This window comes from Caloenas nicobarica, chromosome 2 (genome assembly GCF_036013445.1).
Source record: "Caloenas nicobarica isolate bCalNic1 chromosome 2, bCalNic1.hap1, whole genome shotgun sequence".
Classification (NCBI taxonomy): domain Eukaryota; kingdom Metazoa; phylum Chordata; class Aves; order Columbiformes; family Columbidae; genus Caloenas; species Caloenas nicobarica.
In genome coordinates this window covers 102829004-102853725 of record NC_088246.1, presented here as the reverse complement: position 1 = coordinate 102853725, position 24722 = coordinate 102829004, and the positions used below count along the sequence as shown (strand labels likewise).

At 40.6% G+C, this 24722-nt stretch overlaps 1 protein-coding gene across 3 annotated transcripts in view; it reads right to left on the bottom strand.

Moving 5' to 3' along the window:
- The window catches only part of MBP (myelin basic protein), a 116163-nt gene that overhangs the window by 5256 nt on the left and 86185 nt on the right, over nt 1–24722 (bottom strand). For all 3 annotated transcript variants that reach the window (XM_065628870.1, XM_065628869.1, XM_065628871.1), the window contains exons 4-5: nt 14244–14674; nt 1169–1276 (exon numbers count right to left, since the gene is read on the bottom strand). In XM_065628870.1, the coding sequence (XP_065484942.1) occupies nt 1169–1276; nt 14244–14674 (539 nt within the window). The remainder of the gene's footprint in view (nt 1–1168; nt 1277–14243; nt 14675–24722) is intronic.

The following is a 24722-nucleotide window of genomic DNA, read 5'->3' as shown; positions in this document are numbered from 1 at the left end:
TCAATTATTGTTCATTTCATCCTTCTCTTTCTTGCTACGTGAATATTTCAGAATGCCTATTGTTAAAGGATAGTTCAAAAATGAATCATAGTATGGGTAATTTTCCCATCATAAAATCTCATTGTTGATGGATTTTTTATTTTTTTTTTTTTTAACCTATTGTAGGCCTTACACTTCAGATCCAATGATGGCCATGTTCTGCTCCAAGCAGATAGCATGTTACTTTCACTTTTTTGGATATCAACATTGGGAAAATTGATTTGTGAAGGTAGTTATTAAGAAAGACTGTGATACTTCAAATACTTCTGTCCTGGTTAAGGCTACCCTTATATTTTGAAGGTTATTTATTCAGCGTTTAGACATCAAAATAGTGAGACTTCTGTTTCAAAAGAAAAGCCCTGAAAAATAAATTTGGTAGGGAGTACCTGTACAGGTCAAATCAGAAGTGTGGCAAATGCAATAGGTGGAGTCTCTCTTTCTGGGTAGTCACTGTACAGTGTTTTAAATAAAGTATTACATTTCGTTATGTATTTACACGGTGCTCAGGATTTTAATATCTGAGGAAATTCCATCTTTCCTGGATATTTTTCGTGAAAGCTCCTTATTGGTATAAAAGCAACCAATTTCAGAGCCCGAACAAAATTGCTGTTGTCTTAAATGAAATCGTTGGGAAAAAAATGTTGGGTTCTTTTGCTTATGGTTTCAAATGATATCCAAAATTATAAGCTATTTCATATTTGAGAGTAACTTAGGATATCCTTTAAGTATTATTCAGGTAATTGCACTGAGAAGCTCCTCTGCTGTCTTAGGCTTTGCCTAGAACACACTAGATTTTTGCCTATTTTTAAACAGAAGATGTGCCTAAATACAGCCAGTGCTGGTGGCACAAGGAGAAAACCTGGAAGCGGTGAAGCTGTATAATAGTAATGATTGTTGCTGAAATCTGACTGTGCTAATGGAGGGCTCACCCACTTCTTCGTAGCATTTCGGTATTGTTTGCGTTTCCAGGTAGAAATTATTTTTGTATCGAATGGCATGATGAGCCCAAAGGCACAATACAACCGCGAAGCTCCGCATCGTGGCTAATGACTGGGGAGAATTTGGTTACCGAGGGATCCTAAGGAAAATATTTCATTTGGGTGCGTAACAAGAAGAGAGGAGAACTTACAATGTTCTTGAAGAAGTGGACTACGGGGTTGTCATCCCCAGGCCGGCCGTGCTGAGATCTCTGGGGGATGGACCCTACGTGGTGGCTGGCCCTGGCTGCATGGATATCCTGAAAGGCACAACACGGATATGGCCACGTCAGCTGGGAAGGAAAGACAACCAGCAACCCTGTGAAGGGACGAGGCATTTGCACCGGGAATGGAGAGGAGAAAAGAGGAAGAGGAGAGAAAAATGCCTCAGCAGAGATGGCAATCTAAAGATGTCACTGCTGTGAAGGAAAATTTTTTTAATACAATGGCAAATACACAGTATGTACATGGGCATATGTTGTGCATATATATACATATGGATGTACATATTTTTAACATTACAGCCCAGTGTGGAATTATAGCTGTTATTGGAAAGTTCTGGTAACAGAAACCTGGTAATTTTTCTTCTTTCATAAGTGGGATCATGGAATGTAATTTTAGAAATGAAGCCTGAAACAGAGAAAAACTTAAAATGATGTTGGGTCATTCTCCATGTGAGAGCAGGGATGGATCGTATGTATTCTCAGTTCTCAAAAACCCTGTAACAGTGATGAGCTGCAAGACCAACTTTTTTTTAGAATGGGGAAATCAAATGAGATTGAGGATACTTTCTATTTTCAGTGCTTGGCTTCCACCGACGATACTTTCTGTTTTCTGAGCAATACAGAAAGCAGTCCGGTAAGCGAAGGTAAAATAAATAACAAAAGTAACACATTGTGAAGAGTGAATAGCTTGACTGGTACTTAGAGCGTGATGCATCTGTTGCAGTGAAAATAGTATAAAGAATTTGGTGTAGTTACTGCTACCTGGATGCAGTATGATGGAGTTTAAAAAAGGGCTGACCCAGATGACAGACAGGTGCCTGTCATTGCACGTGGAGAGGCGCAAGGCTTCACGTTCAGTGCAGCAGAGCTGAATTATGTTCAGTGGGGAACAGAGAAGGTGGGAGGGAATGAAAATAACAACAGTGCCACAATGGTTCTCTTAGTGTAATGAATTCCCTGAAAGTACGATGATCTTACAAACATCATGTGGATACTAAAAAATTTCATTGGCTTCTGAAGATGAAATAGAGTTCCATAGTGAGACAGTACCTCACATAAGCACTTCCCTAGGGGTACAAACCGGATGAACATTTAACTGTAGAACAGTATGAATAGTTCTTTGAAATATACTTTGCTTTCATCACATATAGAAAAACACAGGTCAACTTGCCAGGGAAAAATCTTACTCTGATTGTTGGACTGGGACTCCTGACGGGTTTGCTGATTTTTGACAAATACATTAATATCTATAGCACAGACTTTCAAAAGTTCGAAGAACCTTTTTGCGCTTCAAGTGAAATCTCGTGACATCAGTAGCTTTCAGAATGACCCCGACTGCCTCAAGCTGTTACTGCTGAAAATGGCTGCGCAGAGATTTACATGTTCTAAGACTCTTGAATAAAAGGTCCCACAAAACCGTCTAGTGTTACTGCCCAAAGCTGCTACACAGAAGTTTCGGTTTTAAGTGAGTGGAGTCAGATCTTGTGATCTCTTACATGAATGAAATGGGTTTATATTGTGTTGGAATATCTGAAATGAGAGTCAGAAGGATCCATCTTCATGAGTGGTCTTTTAAGTTAATGTAAATCTGAGGAGAAATGAAATTCAGATATATTGTTTATAAGATCAGTTTCCTTAGGGAAAAAATGAGCCAATGCAGAGAAGTTCAGCTGGTATTTATCAGCATCGGTTTTTTTCATGCCGATATGTAGAGGTTTACCGTTTAAAAACCAGGAATTTCTGAATGGTATTGGCTCTGTGAAATTTCCATAGTGTCAAGCAGTCGGCCCTGCTTATACTTCTGGAGCAGGTCCTGCTTTGTCCCTAGTTCCAGTGTTGTCAAAATATCCTCTGCTGTCATGATTAGGATGTGGGAGCCAGTCAGGCACCGACACATGTTTAGAACAAGTTACTTCAGCCACGCGGTTGTCTTTTTAATCTGTGTTCAAATGATGGGTTGCTTTGCCTCTGAAAGCAGCTGACTGCTTTGCCTTTAGGACAAATACCGGGGTGTTGCAGCTCCGAATGGCCATCTGTAGCAGCAGGAACTAGTTGCCATCCAACTGCAAAACTATCGCGGTACGTCGAGGCAGAAAACTTGAAAACCGGATTTGATTGCGCGTAGCCTGCAGCTCCGCAGTGGGCTCTGGATGGACACCAGGCACAGAGAGAAGCTGGGATAACAGGGTTTTTAAAAACTGGATGAGGTTGAGTTTCCTGAATTTCGCATTCTGATCAATTTTTAGGCGTTAAATTTGGCTTATCGAAAAAATTATTGTGTAGTACGTACAAACTTTCTTCTGTCTGCCATGCCAAAAGGCTTTGACTGGGTCCCCTTTCAAAGCTTACGAGGTAGTCGCAAATCTGAATCCCTTTTTAGTGATAGTTCTGTATGAGTTTAATACAGTGGTTTTCCCAGTGTTACAAATACAGTGTTTTCCTTTCATATTACCATCAGCAAACTTCATCTGCAGTCAGAATCTTCCATATTGTTCTAAATCTGTGCCAGGTAAATACACATTTCCCTTTAATATATAAGCTGTTGGAATTGCTCTTCCACCTGCATGCAGTTTTTGGAATCCTAAGGGGGAGATGGGGAGGGGCAGGAATCAAGTGGGTTTGTTCTGAGATTGTTCATGTACGTGATTTATGAAAATAATTTCCCTCAGAAGAGTATTAACTGGTATCTATAAGTGTTAAAAGTTAACTTTGAATGGGTTCAGGCAACGCTTTGCTGAATGAAAGAGAAAACTGGTTTATCCTGCTACGATTTGCTACTGAGGTGTGGTGGTTTATTTTACAATTGGGCTTTTTTGAATGAGCTCATCTAGTCACTGCACATTTCACTAATACATTCGGAAGGCCACCATTTATCTTTAAATATGCTTTAAGCGCTTGGCCTTAAATAATATTCCTATTTAAAAGCTATTAGGAATACAGCAGAGCAACTGATGCTTTAGGAAGGAGTGACATTTACTCGTTTCTGTGCGTTATGGGTCTCTCCCCACACCTCTTGTGAAATTGTCAGGAATCTCAGTCTTGGGAGTGCTGCCCATAAAAAGCGAGCTTGGCTTCCACATCTCTATATTATGAAATGTACTCGCAAAGTATAATCTTGGATTCAGAGCCCTTGGGTACTCTTTGTGAATTTGAGAACAGAGGCACCTCTGTTTATGCCCTTAAAAAATAATTACTTTTAGAGTAACTGCATAGTTTGTAATCATGAGCAGTCTTTCAAAAAAAAACAGAACAGAAAACACTCAGTTTTTTACTGTTCCCACTTAATTTTTTGTTTTACCTTAATAAATGTTCCCTACTAAGTCGACTTTGCCGTACGTTCAGAAAAGCCAAAAAGGAAAGATCCCTTAATCTGAATAATCTTAATTATTAGAAAAATGTTTGCCAGTGCTGGAAATTGAAGCAGAATCTGGGAGATCTAATGGCACCGACACTGTACAATTAGTAGTTTTAAGGATTAATAATGTAAATAAGAACACTCTAAAATGCATGTAAAATACCCACAGTTATTCCGTAATAGGGAGGCGTTCGATATTGGACTAATTTGCAGCTCTTTCTGGTGATGCACAGGAAAGCTGCATTATTTCACTGTGCCACCTACCTTATGTATTTTGGCCGCTAAAACAAAAGAAAAAAGAGAGTAAGTTTCAATGTAGTGCAAAGAAAACACACAGGTATTCTAAGTCTTAACAGTAGCTATACATTGCCATTGCATTCTCTGCGTTACCCGTGTACTTTCACATCCAAGTAATTAAATTTACTGGCACAACCTCTATTAATATTTTGAAAGAGCTGTTGGGAAAAAACCATGCCATTTCTCTGACACAGTAGCAAGAATCCACAAGTAATTCGGTGTGTGTTTTGTGCCAGATGACGTTGCGCGAGGTGATTGCATTTCCAGCTGAGGTGAAGATCCCCGAGTATCTGCTCCCCAGTCTCTGGTGTCACCAAGTTTCCTGGTCTTTTCTGTGGCACTTTGGGAGGGTTGAGGGCTGTTACTGTCTGTATGGTGACTCCACAGGAGCCTGGAGAAGAGGGGTCTTGCGGTTTGTGATCAATGGGTCGTGCCCTTCTGGTTCGTACATGTGGACATTGGCTTTGATATTCCAGGTTCGTGATCGTACATGCATCTGACTTGAGACGTAGCAGGATTTGGGGGATTAATTTCATTTGCAGTTATGTGTTCTACATGGCCTGCTTGATTTTGTTTTCAGATTTGGTGCAGAAGTGCAAAAAACATGGTTAAGCAGCAGCAGATATTTTAAAGTGATATTATGAGATCCCATGAAATCCATATCTAACTTTGCTAGCTATAAACAGGATGTGTTAGATCTTGCAACTCGTGGTCAATAAGAGGGTCTTTTAAATGCATATAATAAGCTCTCACTGAGAGTTTGCATCTTCCACAAGAGGATTGCTTATAACTAAAGGTTGCAGATACAAATAAATATGTTTAAAGCTCTAATTCCCACTCAGTAGATGATATGCATTAGTAACCATAATACTATTAAGATATTTTTGGTTTGGAATACTGAACTTACAGTTTTTTCCAAATCATTTCAGTATCATTATTATGTAGTTTTGTTGCCTGCTTTAGGATGTGAAACGAAGATCGAAAGAACACCACATCATTTCTGTAATGGCAAACTCCAAATACATATGATATCTGGAACAGGCGTTTTAAAATGTAATCAAACCACGTAAGCATTTTTGACATAAGAATGCAAAACAATGGACATTTTCATGGATTCAATGGATTTCATGGGTTTCAATGGGTTGTCTTCAGAAAAGGTACCTACTGAATTTAAAAGAAATCATTAAAAATCTCCAAATTTCAAATTCCTCTAGATATGACAAGTACTTCAGGTTGCCTTAGAAAACCAAAGTGTTCCACAACCTACAGGATGTAATGCTTAAATCCCAAAGAAATTTGGAGCCATACTGGTAGATTAAAATCAGCCTTTAAGCCCTGAGTGATGAATCCTGTTCCTGCTGGTTTGTGGGAAGAGCGGCTAAAAGACCCACAAGGAATTTGTAACCTACTCAGCTGATTTTGTGTAGGCTTTGCAATGGAGCCTGAACCCAAAGTCTCTCTAAGCATAAAGATATTCTTACCCAGGTCTGAATTTCTGTAGTTAGTACCATTTCAAACCAGTATTCCCAACAGAGGTTGAGACGCATCCTTTCAGTGAATGTATATGCTATTTTTTTTTTTTAAACAAGAGGAAATTTATTGGATGCAATTGGGAAACCCGACAGATTCTTGTATACAGAAGTTGCGTCATTTTGAGGTTTGGAGGTGCTTTGTACATGAGGTTTGTGTTCCTTGGTGTAGCCAGCGCTGCGTCAGAGCCTTCCTGTGCTGCTACCAAGCATCTCATCAGGCGGTGATGATAAAATATATAGTATGTGTCATGTGAGGATCTAGAGTAAGTATAGTAAGATGCAAACATGCACTGCAGAACCAGAGCTGTGTTATACAGGTGTCGTTGCTTCCCATTTCATTCACCTACAACCCAGGTACCAATTTGCTCTTCGCGATGGTGTTTTGTTCCAAGCTGTTCAAAACTTACTGAATCTGTTACAAAAAGCAACGGGAATGGCGACATCTTCCCCAGAAGATGTTTGGGGGTTTGGGGTTTTCTGAGAAGATTGCTCCAGCAGAAAAGCGATATTGCTTAGTAGGTATTCTCAGGGTAGTTTCCAGGGTAACTTCTGCAACCAACAAACTTCACAGCCTTACAGACCAAACTGTACATGGCCAAGATAAGGAAGGTGTCCTAGATTAGTATTCACAATGATCAATGCCTATTGATAAGACCACATCGGTGGTGCAGATGCAGCTGTTGGTGCTGCTATGACAAAAGAATGTAACGTTGTGGTTATGGCCATCAGTAAGAAAGCAGAAGCTTGTAAAAATTTTAATGCGGCCCATTGCCTAGTATTTTCATGTAGATAAGAAGCTCATACAATAAACAAGATGACAGTTACTTGGAAAACAAAACCGTAAGTACCAGGTGTACACTATGGCTTTACAGCAGCTGGCCAGAAATAAAGAAGAGAAAAACATTACTACAACCTTGATTTCTTTCGTTTAATCTCGCAGGTTGCACGCGCCCACTCACCCGCAATCTGTTTTATCAGTTCTCATCTTGGGACTGGCCCAATTTTTATTTCTTTTCTGCCTTTAATAGGTAAGAAAATTATAAGCCAAACTCTTGGTTGTTAAAAGTATTATTGCCTACATTAGCATAATTTATGGAGGGAGTATAATAGCAAGGGGAGTTTAATATTAGGAAATGATTAGACATGGCATGGTTAATAGCGTAATTTATTGAAACAAACACTGTCATTCAGAGGAATAATTATCAATTGTGTAGTCAGTATAGACTGGGGAGGGGGAGAATGACCCACCCTAATCCGGGGGCTTGTACATGTTCCAAAGCACATTAACTGTATCATATGTCAGAATTGAAAGAGTAAACGCATCACGAATGAAAGGCAGAAGAGAGCCAAGGACCATCTGGGGTCTGCAGCCGTGATTCAGTATGTGTCATGACCACTTTTTAAATTGCTTTGTAAGAAATTCAGTAGAAGTACCCAAAAATGGCGGTGGAGGTTTTTGTGTAGCTCAGAAATGAAATCCAGTAACTTCAGAGTAAAATGAGTAACTGAGCATGTCTAACCAACTGGAGACCGTTTCAGGAACAAGGTGAGATGTTCTGCCTCAGTACATAAAATGAAAGCCAGCAGTTGAGTGATGATGAAGGTACAAAACAAGGTCATGAATAAAACCCTTAACTTTTGCCTCAGTTTTCAATTGGGCGGTATTTACCATTCTGCAATCTCAAAAGAGCTGAAGAACGAAGTCATTAATTTTGGCATTCTATGATGGAAAGTGCTAACGATAATGCAGTTCCTCATTTGCAAGTAATTAATATATGTGATATAAGTAAGAAATTGCTTCATTAAAATGTGTTATATTGGTTTTTTTTAAATTTGGTTTCTCTGAAGTATACACAGTGAGGAAAAAAAAAAAGGTAGAGAAAAGCCTTATGCTAAATTTTGAATACATCCATTTGATGTTCTGTATGTTACTTTTGCGGTTCCCGCCTGCCCCTCCCAGTTGTTTAAACAAACACCCTCCTGGGTATATCATAATAAAAAAATCAATCCAGACCTTCTGCTCAGCTGGGCTGCGGTACCGTGCAGTTGAAACCCAGGTGAATTGCTGCAGAGCAGCCCAGGCTGGTTCCCACCAAAGGAGCCCAAAGTTGCCCTGGCTGCCTCTCCAGTGGCCACTGCTCTGCATTGAGGTCCAGGAGCTTCACCGAGCACGAGATGGGCTTCTTGCCACTCTTATTCAGAACACCCTATTTGCTCCGTACTGGTGGATAGAACAATCTAGAACTAGCCTAGCCAAGACTGAACTGGAAGATACTGACAGAAGCTTAATGAAAAGGAGAAATAGAACTAAAGGAGGGGAGATTGAGGCCAGACATGAGGATGAAATATTTTACAATGAGGGTGGTGAAACACTGGCACAGGTTGCCCAGAGAGGTGGTAGATGCCCCATCCCTGGAGACATTCCAGGCCAGGCTGGACGGGGCTCTGAGCAACCTGATCCAGTTGCAGATGCCCCTGCTCATGGCAGGGGGTTGGACTAGATGACCTTTGAAGGTCCCTTCCAACCCAAACTATTCTATGATTCTTATCTTTTGCTGTGGACTGATGAGAAACAGTGCTCTTTCAAATGCTCCAGTTGATTCACTAGTATTTTAGCCTGATCATGTTACTAAATACATTTCTGAAGAGGCCAAAAAAAAATCCCATATAAATGACAGTAAAAGCAGTGAAGATCATAGGCTTTTCCTGTCCACCCAATCATCATTTTCTCTTCAACTTCTAATACAAATTGTGGAGCCCCAACTACTTTGTCCCATTTCTGAAGAAGCGTTGCCGGGCGTCTGCTGTTAGTCTGGGCACAAAGCATCACCAATGCCTCACCTAAAGTTAGTGTTTGCTCATCACTTCCAGAGCATTTAACCTGGTCTGACTTCCAGATTCCTCTTGGGGTCTGTAATAATTGCTTCAAGCAGTAATTTCCTTCAAAATGCAAGAGATAATTAGTTGCAGAGCATTAAGTGATGTACTAATTATTAAGCATGCGTAACATGTACATGGTTATACATGTCTTAAATGAACGTGTCAAAAAATCGATCCTATGTAACATCAGCTCCTAAGCCTTTTGCTTACCATGGGCTGTGCGGTACTCACCTGTTGTTACTTGTGTGTTTTGTACAAATTACTGTATTTAAAATAGACAAATCTAAAGCACTCCAAGGCCTAACATACAAGTAAATGAGCTTTAATCAAACTGGCAGTTCTCATACACAAATTCATTTTTAGGTCTTTCATCATTCATTACTACCTGCTATGAAAAAGAGAGGCCAGATTTGATTTTGATTGTCGTAAATCCAGAACAGCAGATTCAGCAGCTTCAGTTATTTAAAACCCAGTCATTTCCTTACAGAAGGCAAGTTTTACTCATTTCTGTCCAATACACTGCTTTAACTGAATTTTGTAGAAGGATATACAGCCTCTGTTAATGATCTGAAACCCCAACATGTACTATGAAGTAGTTTGTTGCAACTTCTGTTAATGGATTAAAGTATTTAAAACAAATTAAATCATTAGTACACCAGTTTTGTGATGTAAAGTTTAATAGATACACAAAGCACATATAAAGCAAAAGATTAAAACAAAATTATTGTTACAACCACCATAAACTATATATATTTTTTTTTTTTTACAAGCGTATTGCTTGTACACCAAGTTTTACAAAACAGTATATCATGAGCAGTACCATCCCCTGAAAACTAAGAGTTGGAAACGAAAATCACAGTAAGTATTAACTTAAATCACGTCATATACTAGTCAGACTAGCATTGATTTAGCTACTTTCAAAGTCTTCGCAGTGCTGTAGCATACATTAAAGCTCGCACAAGAAATGTGAACAGAGTACAAGTGCAAAAAGAAAGACGCCTGGCTATCCTGACGAACGTGTCATCATTTAAAACCGTGGTTCTGAACTTTTTGCCTGTGCGTGTTGTAGATCCCATTCGGAGCAGCTGCTTGACCGTGGGGTGGGTTTGGAGCTGCTGTTTCAGAACTGCTGACCCTAAACGCCGGTTCTGCTCAACCTGAGCAGAACTTCAGTGCAGCGCTCCTCACACCTCGTGTCTGGCTGTAGGAAGGGAAAGCCCCGTGCCCGCCTTCCTCGCACCCACACACACGTATATTGGGAAAGAAATACAGGAGCGAGGCTTCGTACAGGCAGCAGGAGAACGTTACGAGACTGTGTACGAAACCGAAGCAAAATGTAAAAGAAACACCGATTTAATCTTTCACTAAGTCCGGCCTCAGCCTATTATTTACTGTCACTCGCAATATTTTGCTTTGTTGCAGGTGTGTCACAAACATAGTTTAAAGTTTAGTAAGTTAATGCGTAATGTTAAACCAGGACAGAAAAGTTCTTGTTTCACAATAACTTTAGTATAATAGGAAAAAAAAAAATCATAAACAAAAGAACGACAAAAGCATTAACAGCTGTGTAAAAGAAACAAAACAGCACTCAGTACCTATTGAGGTTGAATACAGGCTAATATCTCAGAGGCACAAGAAAAATTCATCATTTTAACAAACTTGCTTATACGCTTTACAGATGTTTGGATAAATATTCGATAAAGATTAGAAAGGAAATGATTTATAGTGACACTACTGTCTTGCATGCTTTTTAAAATGTCTGCACCGCAGTTTCTTTCTGTCACTCTTTTAAAATCTTCTGTAAGACAATTAAATTTAGGCTGTGCGCAACAATAGTTTTGTTTGGAATATTCTACCTTTAAAAAAAAAAGTCTTTAAAGTACAAAATTCAAGCTGTTTTTGATTGGGTTTCAGTTATCTAAAATATTGATGGGGTGGGGGAAACAATGGGAAATGCTGCCCCTTAGAAGAGAAGGACTATTTCTGTACATTCCAGTATTTATATTTTTATTCCCTCCCATAGGATTCCCCCGCACTCTTAATTTCACTTCAGAATTCCAGGGTACGGGAGAACCTGCTCCACGGGAGAAAAGGAGGCCACAAAACAATCCCCACTTTGTTCCCACCCCACCTTTCCATACACAATAGTGAATATTATTCATTAATGTACTTTTCAGTAATGGCTGTGAGATGAAAATGCCTCCACAAAGAATTTCTAATGTATTTTCCTTGAATGTCAGCCCTAAATCTGTACAAAGAGCAAGTGTTGTCTTTGCATTCCAGTGCTCGCTGGCGTGGGTGGGCAAGATACGCGTTCCCACCGGGGCACGGGCTGGCTAAAAAAGGAAGGTTGCAAGAAAGGCAGCTGCAAAATTGCTTTGAAGTGCTCCAAAAATTAATCAGAAACAAGTGCAAGCAAATAAACAGTGCAGCTCTAGGGACTTTTCAATTTCAAGCCTTTAAAATTCATCCTTTTGGGTGCTTTTCCTGGTGTCTTATTTACCAAAAAGTCCTGTTTACTTAGTGGAATCTGGAAAACTGCCAAGGACTTTATTTTGTTTCAACTCATCCATGAGGACCTTCATCATCTATCAGTACCCCAACACTATAAAATTCAGCAAGTGACAACTATTTAGGTTTTAAGCACAAATAAGACTATTAGCCTCCTAGATTTCCTCTGTATTCACAGGTATAAATATATGACACCACAAGCCTTCCTTGATACAAGAAACCAAAAGGCACTGATTCAAAGGCTAAACAAATAATAGTTGAAACAACTGTCTGTGCCACTTGCTCAGTATTTTCCACACTCCTACGATAGAGAGACACATCCTAGGGCAGGTTTTTATGCCTCAATATTATTATCATGTGAAACAGGGCTCGAGATGCTTCGGCACTGGCAGTTGTGATGCACCTGACTTTTGCCAAGATAATAAAACTTCCCTGTGCTGCCAGCTGAGATCTGCAAGTCAGGACTCTGCAACATTATATGTAGTTCTTCTTAAAAAACAAAGCCAATTCTGCCAAGTAAAAGGTGTTACAATTATCTATAATTCTGTACCGTTTTGCAGACATTTAAGTGCTTCAAAAGAGCAGTTTACTGAACAGTGACAGAGAGAAACAAATAATATCCTATCCTCTCATACATAGTTATGTAGAGCTCTGTAGAGAATCATAGCGATTATGTTTACACCAAAGGATAAAATACAGAATCAGTACAACTCGCAGCCATTTTTTAGTCATCATTACTCAAAAGTGAGTTGGTCTGATTTATTGCTAAGCAAGAACGTATGTACCTCCGGATATTCTGTAGGCAGAATCTAAGTTTTTGGTATTGTTTCCTTGGTGTACAAAGAGTATTTAACATACTATTTTTCATCGAGTAACACAGTAAATGAATAAAACAGCAAGAGTTGAGCTAGCCAAGCAGGTTCCAGACAACAGCAATGTTGGGAACAGTCTGATATTCGCAGTAAGAAAAGTGGTTTTCTTCATTCGCACAGCAACTGCCTGTTGCATGTATGAGCATTAAACACCTACAGAAACAACTGCCTAATTGCTAAATCTCTCTCATGAGCATTACAGGCCCCAGTTTGGAAAGGCAAGAAACAAGACGACCAAAACACACAGCTTGCTTACTACTGGCTACCAAGTGTGAGAAGCTTCTGGTTTTATGTTTCTAGAGTATTTTTCATCCAGTGGTCTATACATTACAACAACTCAGAGAAGGGCTACATTACGCATCGCGCTTCCCAGTGCGGAGCTGCGAACTCCACGGAGAGCCTGCAGCTGTCGTGCGATCGCAAATCAGTTTTAAACCACACGGTAGGATGGATCATGTCCCAGTACAACATGATGAAACAGCCAGTCTAACCCATCCCAGCAAATGTCACAGGTTCGAACTACTGAACAGACACAGCAAAGGTTGTCACAGGTTATTGAAAAAGCCCAGTCAGCAACTCTAAGCATTGCTTTTTGCAACACACACCTTGAACAACGACATCAAACAATATGTTCACTTAAAACAAAGGTTTTCTAGCCCTATAGTAGTTCCATTCAAATGCTTGTGTAGCGTGTGAACACACAAACACAAGACTCCACATGTCATTTCCATGGCAAAGGGGACAGTGAAAATGTCTTAAACTTTGCCACTTGAACAATAGTGAACTAACATGCCACCTGCATAATGCATCAGAGGATGTGAGTTACTCCTGGAAAAGGAAAGAATTCAAGTAATATCCTTTCATCAATACTTTGTTTTTCAACTAATAATGAAGAAATGGCTTGTTACACAACTTCTAATATGAAATGCCTGGAATATAAATCTTCACTTCTCACCCAAATAAAGCAGCTGGACTATTTTGTACACCTGGGATTCACGATAATATCTGTCAAGCCATCTCCTCAGCGATGGTATCAAACGACCTTAAAACATGCTCTTGCTCAAGCAGGCTGAGAATCTGGCCACAGTTCTTTTACTAACAGCTATTTCCAAGTCTGTCCCTCAGTCAGTGCCAAACTATCTAGAGATTGTCTCACATTTAGTGCTCTCATCCAGCTCCATTTTGCAAATATTGAAGAACAACACACAAAAGCAGACTGAAGTTTCTCTAAATGGCACAGCATACAAACGAATACAATTGCACCACATTAAATGCTCATAAAAATTCCTCTCAGTAATGTTTCTAGAGCCACCTGGATTTCTAATACTCCTTGTTACTACCCAGAATAGCTCCTCTTGTTTCCCAGATCTATGCCTTTTTTGTTGTTGTTTTCAGTTTATAGCCAAGCATTAAATCACAGCCCTGCAAGTACCGTCTTGCTGGCTAAGTCAACTCTTGCATTATGGCAGTTACACCTTCCTTTAGTCCCACCCTTCCTTCTTAACTGTACGTTATTTTTGCTGTAGCTGTGCAGTTCTCTATTCCTCAGAGCTCACCTTGCCCGAGCCCCGCCGGGGAACGTGTCTTTCACCTCCAAAGAATCTGCCCAGCGAGTCAAGTAGACCCGAGTCTCTGTGCCGTGGAGATCCGTGTCTGGCATGGTCTGTAGTGCTCGCAGATGCCATTTTTGATCCGTACCGGAAAGAGGAGCGTTTTTGTGAAGCCATCAAATCCGAATTCTCTGAAGCTGCTGCACTGTCCTCTTGGATGGTCTGTAGCTCGTCTGACTCCGAGGGCCGATCTTTGAAGGTGTTGTCTTCTCTCCCTGGGGCATCTCGGGAAAAGAGGCGGATCAAGTGGGGGCGACCGGTCGTGTCAGCTGGGTTGGCCTCGGGCCAGGCATTCTTTGGGTCTGCTGTGCCTTTGGGGTCTGTCACCGCTGGGCTCTTCGTGGAGGTCCCATTGTTCTGGTTCACATCTGCCTCTCCTGCAAACAACAAGGATGAGATATGAATGCAGGCCTGTGAAAAACAGCCCCGGAACAATGCTGCTTTCTTTTCCCCTGCCCCGAGATGCTCATTTCATACAAAACCCGTTAATATGTGCAGTTGTAACGAAACTATGTTCTCTACCAGCCTTTAAGAACATTAAGCTATCTTGGAACCGAAACCAGGATGATGTTCTCACACAAAATTCGCAGTACTTCTAGGTGGCTTTTTTTTTTTTTTAAAATTAAATCTGTTTGTAAATACATTAATAGGAAGCACAACTGAAACTAACTTTATTTACATGGAAGGCTTACTGATGAGCAGGCTTTCAGTTACAATGTCTGAAGAATCAGAATTCCCGTACTTTCCCTTGAGGACTGCAACTCTCAAATGTGATACTTTTCTCCAAAACAAGGAAAAAAAATATTAAAGTGACATAGCAGCACTGAGCCTTCTCAACTGCACATTCTCTCTCCACGATGTCTGAGATTTTGTACCTGAAGGTTTTGTCCCCATTTGGAACCCCTCACTGTAACCTGAATACCAGTCAAACAGCTGTAATGAGGAGAGGGGGTTTTTTCCCCCTATTTAAATTGTCCTCACTTCAAAAAAGTAGAGAACGCGAAGCTGCAGTTTCTCCTTGGCCTCCCATGGCAGTTTTTCTCCATGTACGATCCTGGCACTCGTTGTACCATCTCCCAGCTCTGACGCTGAAGGCCCGGAGCAAAACTGTGCAATTTGCATTTAGTGCTTGTGAGAAGTGACAAAAAGAATTATCAGAAACTGACAAGCTTTTAGCCAAGAAAGGCACCGAGACAGACCTCTGTGGTCTGCTGTCTTCTCCACGGTTGTGTTCTGATGCACGCAGTAAAATACCTGAAAATAATCAGCTGCAGCACACTTAACTCTTAGCCTCTGGTAGCTCTTTCTATCAGTGACAGATTGATTTATGGAGGTTTTTGTAAGTCTATACCATTATTCCTACTGTTCTAAAGGAAACTGCATCCACTGAGCAATGTGTTATCCCCAAGGAGCACCACAAGAACATCAGCAGGTCACTGCTTGAGAAGCAACCTCCAGAGCGGACACCTCCCACAAGCTCACTCTGTGGCAGAAACATTTTTTTGGAGTTAACAGGGCTCAGCATTTCAGAAGTAAGTTTTGGTTATTCATATGTTACCTTTAGGGACTTATAATTACCTCATTAAATCCCCATTTGATTTGGTTCTTGTTGCCATGGGAGGGATGGGATCTGGCACATCCTGCTATGTTTTCAAAGTACTCTGGACTCAAGTACTTTGCTGATTCACCAGAGCAATTTTAGACTTGACACGGCCATTTCAGATGATTTCGCCCACCCACAGGGCACTAAAGACACCTTTTCTCCACCCAAAAATAATTCTGAAATAATTTTATGGATAATGACATGAGCCAAACGATGGCTTCTGCAAATATCCACTGGTACTGAGGTTACAATTTGTTGTAATCAGTCTGCTACAGTTTTTCATATAAAAACATGATGCACAGTTTTGCTCTGCAACTCTTTTTTTTCCTTCTGTGAAAACCACCTAGAAAATGTTGGGGAACTTCAAGGAAGTTTTGTTTGGTTAAAGCATCTGAAAGTATTTCTTGGGAATACAGTTATTTAACCAATGCTAATTGTCACTGAAGACCTCATCAGTGGGGAAAAAGAAAATATTTGCTGGCAACTTTAGGATTTTGGTTTTCCTGAAAAGATACTTTTGAACTTATTAGACATTATGGAAGCCCACAAATGATTTTCTTAATTGAATGAAAGAGAAAGTAACTAACATGGATATACGACACATTCTAAAACTGGAAAACATTTTAAATAGCAACTCTAAGCTTAGATTCTATACCATAATACAAATCTATTCAAGGACAGAAAAAGAAAAACAACCAAAAGAGCTATTGTATTTAATTAAATGCATTAACAAAACACCAGAGCATCTGCATACTAATATTTTTTACAACAGTTGTTCTTTGTGTCACTGAATACGGGTATTGGTAAGCAACAAAGAAGGGTATTTGTGCCACAAAAGTAGCTTCTCCCAACGCATACGCACTGAGCTCTAAAGTATAAATCTTTCTGTGTGCCTTATTTCAGTAATGAAAGCACGCATTTCAGTCTTCTTCTAGATTTTCTGCATACTTGTCTTCTCTAGTATTTAAAAATATATTACCAAGAGATATTTTTAATAGTTGAGCTAACTAATCTAGGTTTTCAAGAGCATTTTGAGAGACAGATCGCTTTAATAATGTCTTCAGGATATCCAGAATTAATGGAGCATGTAGACATATGCTTATTCATTGATTTAGAAAAAAATATTTAGATGATTTCTATTAAAACCCATTACAAATGCTGTGCATATGATACTGATATTATTTGTTTGTTTGTTTTTCCCTGCAAGATGAAGCTCTCTTGTTAAAATAGAGTACCCTTCCTGGACTATATCACTTGTACAAGCAAAAGCTGCCCAGGGAAGAAGTCTTCAGGCTTTTTTTTTTTCTTTTAAACCTTTGTAAAAATGGGTTAAAGAGTAAATACAGCAGAATGCATTACCAAAGGCATTACCAGAAGGCTACTGAAGTGTCATCTATTTACATTTAAGTGAATGAAGTCCTGGAAAGCTACACAAGCAACAGCAGGACAGCATCCTCACCGCAGCCCAAAAGCAGCGGGAAGGAGCGGGACACCGAGCAGGGGTTTGGCACCCCAGGGGTGGCAAAGGATGGGTCCCGAAGCCAACGCCACCGCCCCCCTTTCCCCTCGCCCTGTGCAGCTCCTGAGCCTGCCCCCGGCACGACCTTCCCTCTGCATGTTGGTCAGACGGAACAAATGGCTTTGTTCCCTGGCTACACAGGGAACATAGATGGACCAAAAAATCTGAAAAGTCTGTTTGTTAAACAAAATAGAAACTTCGAAGGTGCTTTCAATGAGACGACATTAAATCCAGCCCCCCGTTGCGTTTAACAGGTGTTAGACCACGTAAAAGTATTTTCAAAACCACTGTGCCTTGATGCTCAGTTCGATGTTAACAGTTTATTCGACACTTTTACCTAAGCCTCCAGTTAGCTGGGACCTCTCAGCCCCATGGTTCAAACAGTAGCTACTGTGAAGACCATGGAAACCTGTTTTATACAAAGAACAATCCCCGATGGAGAGTCCTTGGATATAAATACCCTTCTCATGGGCCACTTGGTAGAGCTGCTCTGTGACAGTTCCTCCTTGTGCATATAAAAGTCTGTAGTCTTCTTCCATACAGAGGACAACCTGGAAAGAGGTTGTTAAGCTCAGAGTTTTAATGTGTTAAGTTTTTTTTTTTTTAAGAAAAAAGAGAGAAGATTACAAGTTTTTCATCTCCTCCTACTGCTTTCCAGTCCTGCTTTCTTGCAGATAGTTTTAATTCCTCTCACATTCTTATTGCTGCTCCCTCCACAAATGCAGTAAGATAAATGAGGAAAATGAGCCTGATAAAAGCTGAAGTGTATTCCCTTACTTTGCCTCTCTGGAGAGGCTTAGTTCAACGTTAAAGCAGATTGCAAATATTGATTGCAGTAACACATGACAGCAGCTCCAATATTTGTACAAAATCTTAAGAATTAAGTATTATTTACTCCTTACAAACACCAGAAAGTACCTTGATCAAATTTGTAACACGGAATATTTAATATATTTTATTGTAACTACAGATTGCTGTGACTGATTACTAATTTCCATTTTCTTGGCCTTCTTTTCTCAGGGTATGAAGATGAAAATCATCCCACTTAACTTCAGGGTCCTTTTGAATCAGCTTTTCGTTTTAGCTTGAATCGTGTATATTTATAAAGCAGTGCTCTTCAGTGTATGAAATATGTGTATTTGTCCTTTTCTACTTTTTTGGTTCTCTCTCTTCCTATAGAAGACAACGGGATAGTTAAATATAATGCAAGTACAGTTCTCAATTCTGAGTCAACTATATTTCAGTATGTTTATTGAAATGCTGACACTAAAATTTTGCACTGAATTACCTGATTTTAGTAACTTGAATAACAAAAGGTTGCACCTAAAAATTACTCAGCTTTGTAACACCTAAGATTTCAAGACCTTCAGTAAGCTGTAGTAGCAAGACATATGTGCAATGTATTAGCAATAGTTTGCCTTGCATTATTTAAGATGCTGAAAACCAGTATTCACCAACATGTGGCTTTTAGCAACATTTGTGGTTACATCAAGACATTTGAAAGAATGGAAAGGACAGAAAAAGCACATCCATCATTACTATATAGGAGCTGCAGTTGAGGATGTCTGCGCTCCAATTCCATGTTAAGATAACGGTTTCCCAGCATTTTGCCTTTCCTTTTTATGCAGTTCTCTAGAAAAAGGACCTTAAGGAATTGTTTTGCAGGAAGGATAGCATAAGGCATCGCTGGGAGCCCTAATTCAGCTCTGGCTTTGGATACTGTCATGAAGTCACACACGTCCATTTTTCCTGCACTATCACCTGCCTCGCTTCAAACTCTGACATTCTTGAGCAGACGGGACAATGGAGTTTTGGGTGCGCGTGTAAATGAGGAGTCGGAACGTGCAGCAGTAATTACACGCTGCGACCTACTGCAACAGCCAGGATCAAATAAAAATCAGGTCTGCTTAACACTTAATTTCCTTGGAAAAAGGATCCGACTATTTGGTGCTTGGCTGTATCAAAGGCAAGTGTAGCAAAAACTGTTTGTCCAAGCAGACCGATGCAGGTCATCTGCCAGAAACAGAGGCCAGTCCCGGCTTCCAGCCGCTGGAGGTGGCACCGCAGAGCGCTGCATGGGTTCGTGGGAGCACCCGCTGATCAGACTGGAAGGAGAAAAAGGGATCAGAGGATGGATGCAGACCAGTAAACAGGTGCAGAGAAAGGTTCAGCAAACAAGGATATGGACGTCTTGGTCATTTGCTGAGTGGTTTCAGAAAATACAGGAGTTACGCCACCAAAACGCTTGAGGCAGCTCCACTCTCTCCCTTGAACACCAGTGACTTCCAGGGAAGTGGTGGAGCACCATCCCTGGAGGTGTTTAAAAGACGTATAGATGAGGCTCTTAGGGACATGGTTTAGTGCCAGATTTAGGTTATGGTTGGACTCGATCTTAACAGTTGCTTCCAACCTATGACAGGTACAATCCAAGCTCCTGGTCTGGATTTCTACTGCAGCATAGTTGACAGCAGAAGGAAATGTCTACAGCCATTAGGCTTCACTACGTAAGTATTTGGGGAGAGGGAGGAAAGAATTACGTCTGCATTGTTAAATCTGAACTGCAGAACTTGATTTATCCTCATTATACTAAGATGCTGCAGACAAAAAACGCCTCTCAGCCTAACTTCACTAATATGGTTAGAAGGCAACGTGCCATCAGACATTTCACTTCACAGATCTAATTACTGGGTTTATCTGAAGCTTGTCAAACTATTGGAATTCAATTTTGAACAAATATTTCTGTTTGGAATAGATGGCATGCAGCGTAATTGTGAAACAAACAGTTGGTCATAGCTCTGAGTACAACCAGAACTGATCTGCTGGTGCATTTAGCCTTTACACAAACATTTTCCCCATTTGCTAGCAGAAATGAATGCAGAGAGAAATGCCACTGTGTCTCATAATACGGATTCACATGAGTTTAATGCTCCTACTGCTGTTAGCCAAGAGATCGCTTCCACAGCAGCTCACTCTCCTCCTCCCATCCTTGCCAAAGCTCATCGCTTGTAGAGAAAAAATTCCACCCAGAGGCAACTTTTCTCTACAGCTTCAGAATAATTGAAAGAAGGGTATTTTTCTGCACAAGAAACTCAGCTTTTCCCACAGACTAATCAAGCTGTAAGACCAAACATGCACAAAAATGTGAAGCCATCTGCTAAGCACAACAGGCAGTCCTTTGACTGTCCCCCCTCACTGCATACATTAGATATTACAGACCATATGAGGCTCTTACCAGAGAAGAATGAAGGCTGTGAAGGTGTTTCCATTCCACTGATGAGCTGAGTACACTTCTACACTGATCTGATGAAGCAGCGAATCAGGGGTCTGTTGGGGCACAATTTTCCTCACAATAAACCTTAGGACTGAAAATACAGTAAGAAGTGGAAAACCCCACCTGGCCCAGTATAGACTCATAAATACCGGTTACTAGAGAGTTGTATTTACTTCTATTGAACTAAGTTGAATGAAAGACCAAGTTTAGTTCTGTACTACATCTTGGGTCAATAAAGATCCCTGGATAAGCCTGCTGAAAGGGATTGCGCTGCTGTTGGTGAAGGCACAAGACATTTTTAGAGCTGACATTTAGACTCTGTTGCTGCGGCCAAACGAATGAAACTTCCCCTTAAAATGTTACAAGAAGAGCCTGAAAAATGCTGCTTTCCCTGAATCCCTGATGCCTTGTGGAATACCAGTTCGTAGCTGTTCTCTGCAGGCAGCATTATGCCCCCTTAGAGCTACTGCTGGACTGCAAACCAATAGGTCAAATAGGATCTATTAATTGCTGGATTTTTGCTAATACCTAAGTCTTAGCACATTTGCTACCAGACTCATGCAAGATCTCATGTCTCCAAGCCCTCCCTGGCCCTCTCCGCTGAAGAGTGTTTGTCGAGGAGGCAAAGCTTGGCCTTGCAGCAGAGCTCACATGAAAATATCAAGAGGTTTTGATGGGGAGAAGGGAACTGCCCATCACATCCTATTATGGCAATGCCCATCTTTGCAGGTTTAACAGGAGAAAGAAGTGACAGTATGTCTGTATTACTTATGCTCATATTTTGAAGGAAATAAATACTGCATTCGCTAAGGTAGACCAGGAATATGTACGTTTTAGCATAAAACTATGGCACGGGAAAGAAATGAAAGTTGCATAGGAGAATGACAATTCTTTCAGATACTAATTACTACAGTATGAAAAAATAAGTGCAATTCCTCTCTCTTAATTTCTGACAGTAACCTAAAATGTATTTCAGATCTGCTGAAAAAACACTTGCAGCCTGTGCAGTAATAACACACTGTTGCAGTCCGTGCCCAAAAGTCTGAATGTTAACAGGGAGCACATGTGGTTCCTGGAGGTTGCAACGTGTTCACATCCCGTTACCCACTGTGAGGGGCTGCTCTCTTGGAGCCAGGCTTTAGACTTGATGGAGGAAAAAAAAGGTCATACCATCCCCAAACTTGTACACCTTGTATTATTTATGTCTTTAAGTACCCTCTTTCTTCTCTTTTCTTACGGAAGAAACTTAGCCCTGCACACAGATGCTCAATTAAAGCAGCAAAACAAGTCATGGCAGCAGCTGAAATAGCCATATTCATTCTGGCCATGTCAAAGGAAAGAGATCAAAGCAAACCAGTCAACAACACGTTTCAAACCAGGGGAACTGCAGCAGTAATTGCATGCCAGATCTATGCATGTCCCTGTCACAGATGATGCTGAAGCTTAAAACCAGAGGTAAAATAGACCTTTTTTGTTTTGTTTTGTTAAGCAGACTCTGAAAGTTGCACCAGATTCAACATACAAGGCATTAGCTAGGGAGGCTAAGTTACATGTCATCTGTAGCTGCACTGAGCTTCATTTCCTCCTCTTCCCTTGTTCTAAAGGGGTTTTATAGTATAGCCCGGGGGGTGTCAAACTCATTTTCACCGGGGGCCACATCAGCCTCGCAGTTGCCTTCAAAGGGCTGAATGTAATTTCAGGACTGTGTAAGTGTAACTACTACTGAAATGAGTTTGACACCCAGGCATAGACTATATGTGTATTTCTGCAATTCACTGATGCATCTTTGTAAGAAATTACCAGTTACTCCCAACTTTCGAGGTCTTTCAGAAACGTTTTCCACCGAGCCATCTGCTGCCTTCAGCTAACTGCATCGACCAGCTACATGTAAAGAAAGCCCGTTATTTGGGAATACACAGTACAAACCGCAGCAAAAAGAAAACTCCTCTGGGCTTTATTTGCCTCGTGAGTGTGCAAAGGCATTGTACGGCTGTGAGGCTGACAATGAAGGGCTGACGCGAAGCCCACACGGCGGCCTGCCGTTGCGGAGGAATGCAGCAGTGTAGGCCCGGCTCGCAGCCCCTCTCCTCGTGTTCTCCAGAACTTCTGGCACTGCCTCCCTTTGCTAGAGGGTTACAAAGGAGAGTACAGAAAACACAAAAAGCCTGTGGTTGGAACCAGTGGGACTTGCTATGGCAGAAATTCAGAATCTATGAGAGGCATGTGGCAATTCTCCACACAGCCCGCAGAGAGGGTTGTGTTTTTTTTTTTTTTAAAGGCTTAACAGAAGAATTTTACCCGCCCACCAGTTCCAAAGAAAAATGTTCCTTTGTGTTACTAGAACATATAGGTTTGTTTTAATCTTGAGAATCTCACAAAAGATCCTCCCACAGCAAAGTGAGCTGGAGTATCGTTTGTAACAAACATGTACTTATGGAGAAAAAAATTAAATCACCTGTTTGACCCGCCAGCATTTGTTTTCTTTAAAAAATGTGCAACTGACTAGTATTAAACAAAGATTCCTTTATTATTAATCTGTTCTGCTACAGTCACACTGAACTTGAATAATCGTTAGGTTGCAAAACCTGTACCTATCCTGCCCCTGCCCAAAGAAATAGCGCAACAAAATGCACAGGGCTTACATCACATTTCACAACAACTTCCATTGTATCTTCCCCATCAGTTACGTTTTTCTGAAAAAGAACCTATTCCTGTCAGTGCAAGTGAACACACAATATTACAGTTAGATTTCTTTCATAACACCACAGACAAACAGGGCCTTAAAATCAGCAGAAAAAGAAATGTTGCTGAGATGAGTGAGGTGAGGACAGTGACTGAACCAGCTGGCTGAAAGGAAGCTACCCAAAAAAACAGCTGTAGAAAATGTCCTGTTAAAATCCATCACATAGCCTCTCCAAAAGAGGGCTTGGTAACACTGCTGCTTTTTTCTTGACCACAGGTTAAGCATCTGAGTGGCAGATTATTACTCAGGAAGTATAAACTGCAGAATAAAATACAGTTGTAATAAGTTAAGCAAATATGCTAACTTTAAGAAACACACTTCGATTGCGAGCACAGGGAAACTACTTACCGCATGAGGCTACAAACCCCTATTTATACGAACTGCGTTTTAGTCCTACAGAATACTACTGTTCATGTGTGTTAAGTTTTCCTGAGACCAACTACCTAAACCTACCCCCAGCAAAACACTGCACAATAGTGAATATAGCCTAAAGTACTGTAAGTTCTACCTATGTCAAAAAAAGAATATGAATGCTTGTAGCTCCCCCCAAAATAATGCACTGATTTGCTGGTTTGTGGATATAACCTCAAAGTTTGATTTCCAAGATAGCTTTGTATAGAGCAGGTGCAGGGAAAAAGCGAATTACAGGAATGTGGCAGTCCTAGAGAGAAGAGCGCACAACACAAGCTGGGTATTTGGTCACTGTGAATTATTTGCAGGATGCCATAATCAATACGCTTGAAATCTCCATGCATCTTTCAGGTGTACATTGCTGTATCGCTGGATTTCTTTATTCTTCCCTGTTAATGTGTTCTGAACTAAAGCTTTAAATAGCCCAATTGATCTCTGGGAGTCACCATCATTACAGAATTTGCAGTGAAGGGAGTTACTTTGGTAGCTTTTAGAAGGAATTTTTTTTCCAGAAAATTTCAGCATACGCTACAGTCTTATTAAGTGACATATTTGGAGTACGAAGTATATATTTGCTAACATTTCTAAAAATATCTGAAATACCCAGGCACAAATAAGCCTCTGACTATTTCCCATTGTGTTGCACTCTTGCACATGTAAAGCACAATTGAAGATTTGACTCTACAGAAGTTGACAAAAAATACTTAAGAAAAAAGCCAAAAAGGGGCTGTAGGGATGCTCGAGGCTGCGCAAACTGCAGTTCTCTACAATCAGAAGTCCACAGCTGTTAGACACTGTATTGGTCTGAAGTTATCTTCTCTTTGGCATTAATTTTCATCTCACATCTGTGGTGAAAGGTCAGAGGAGCAAAAGAGAGC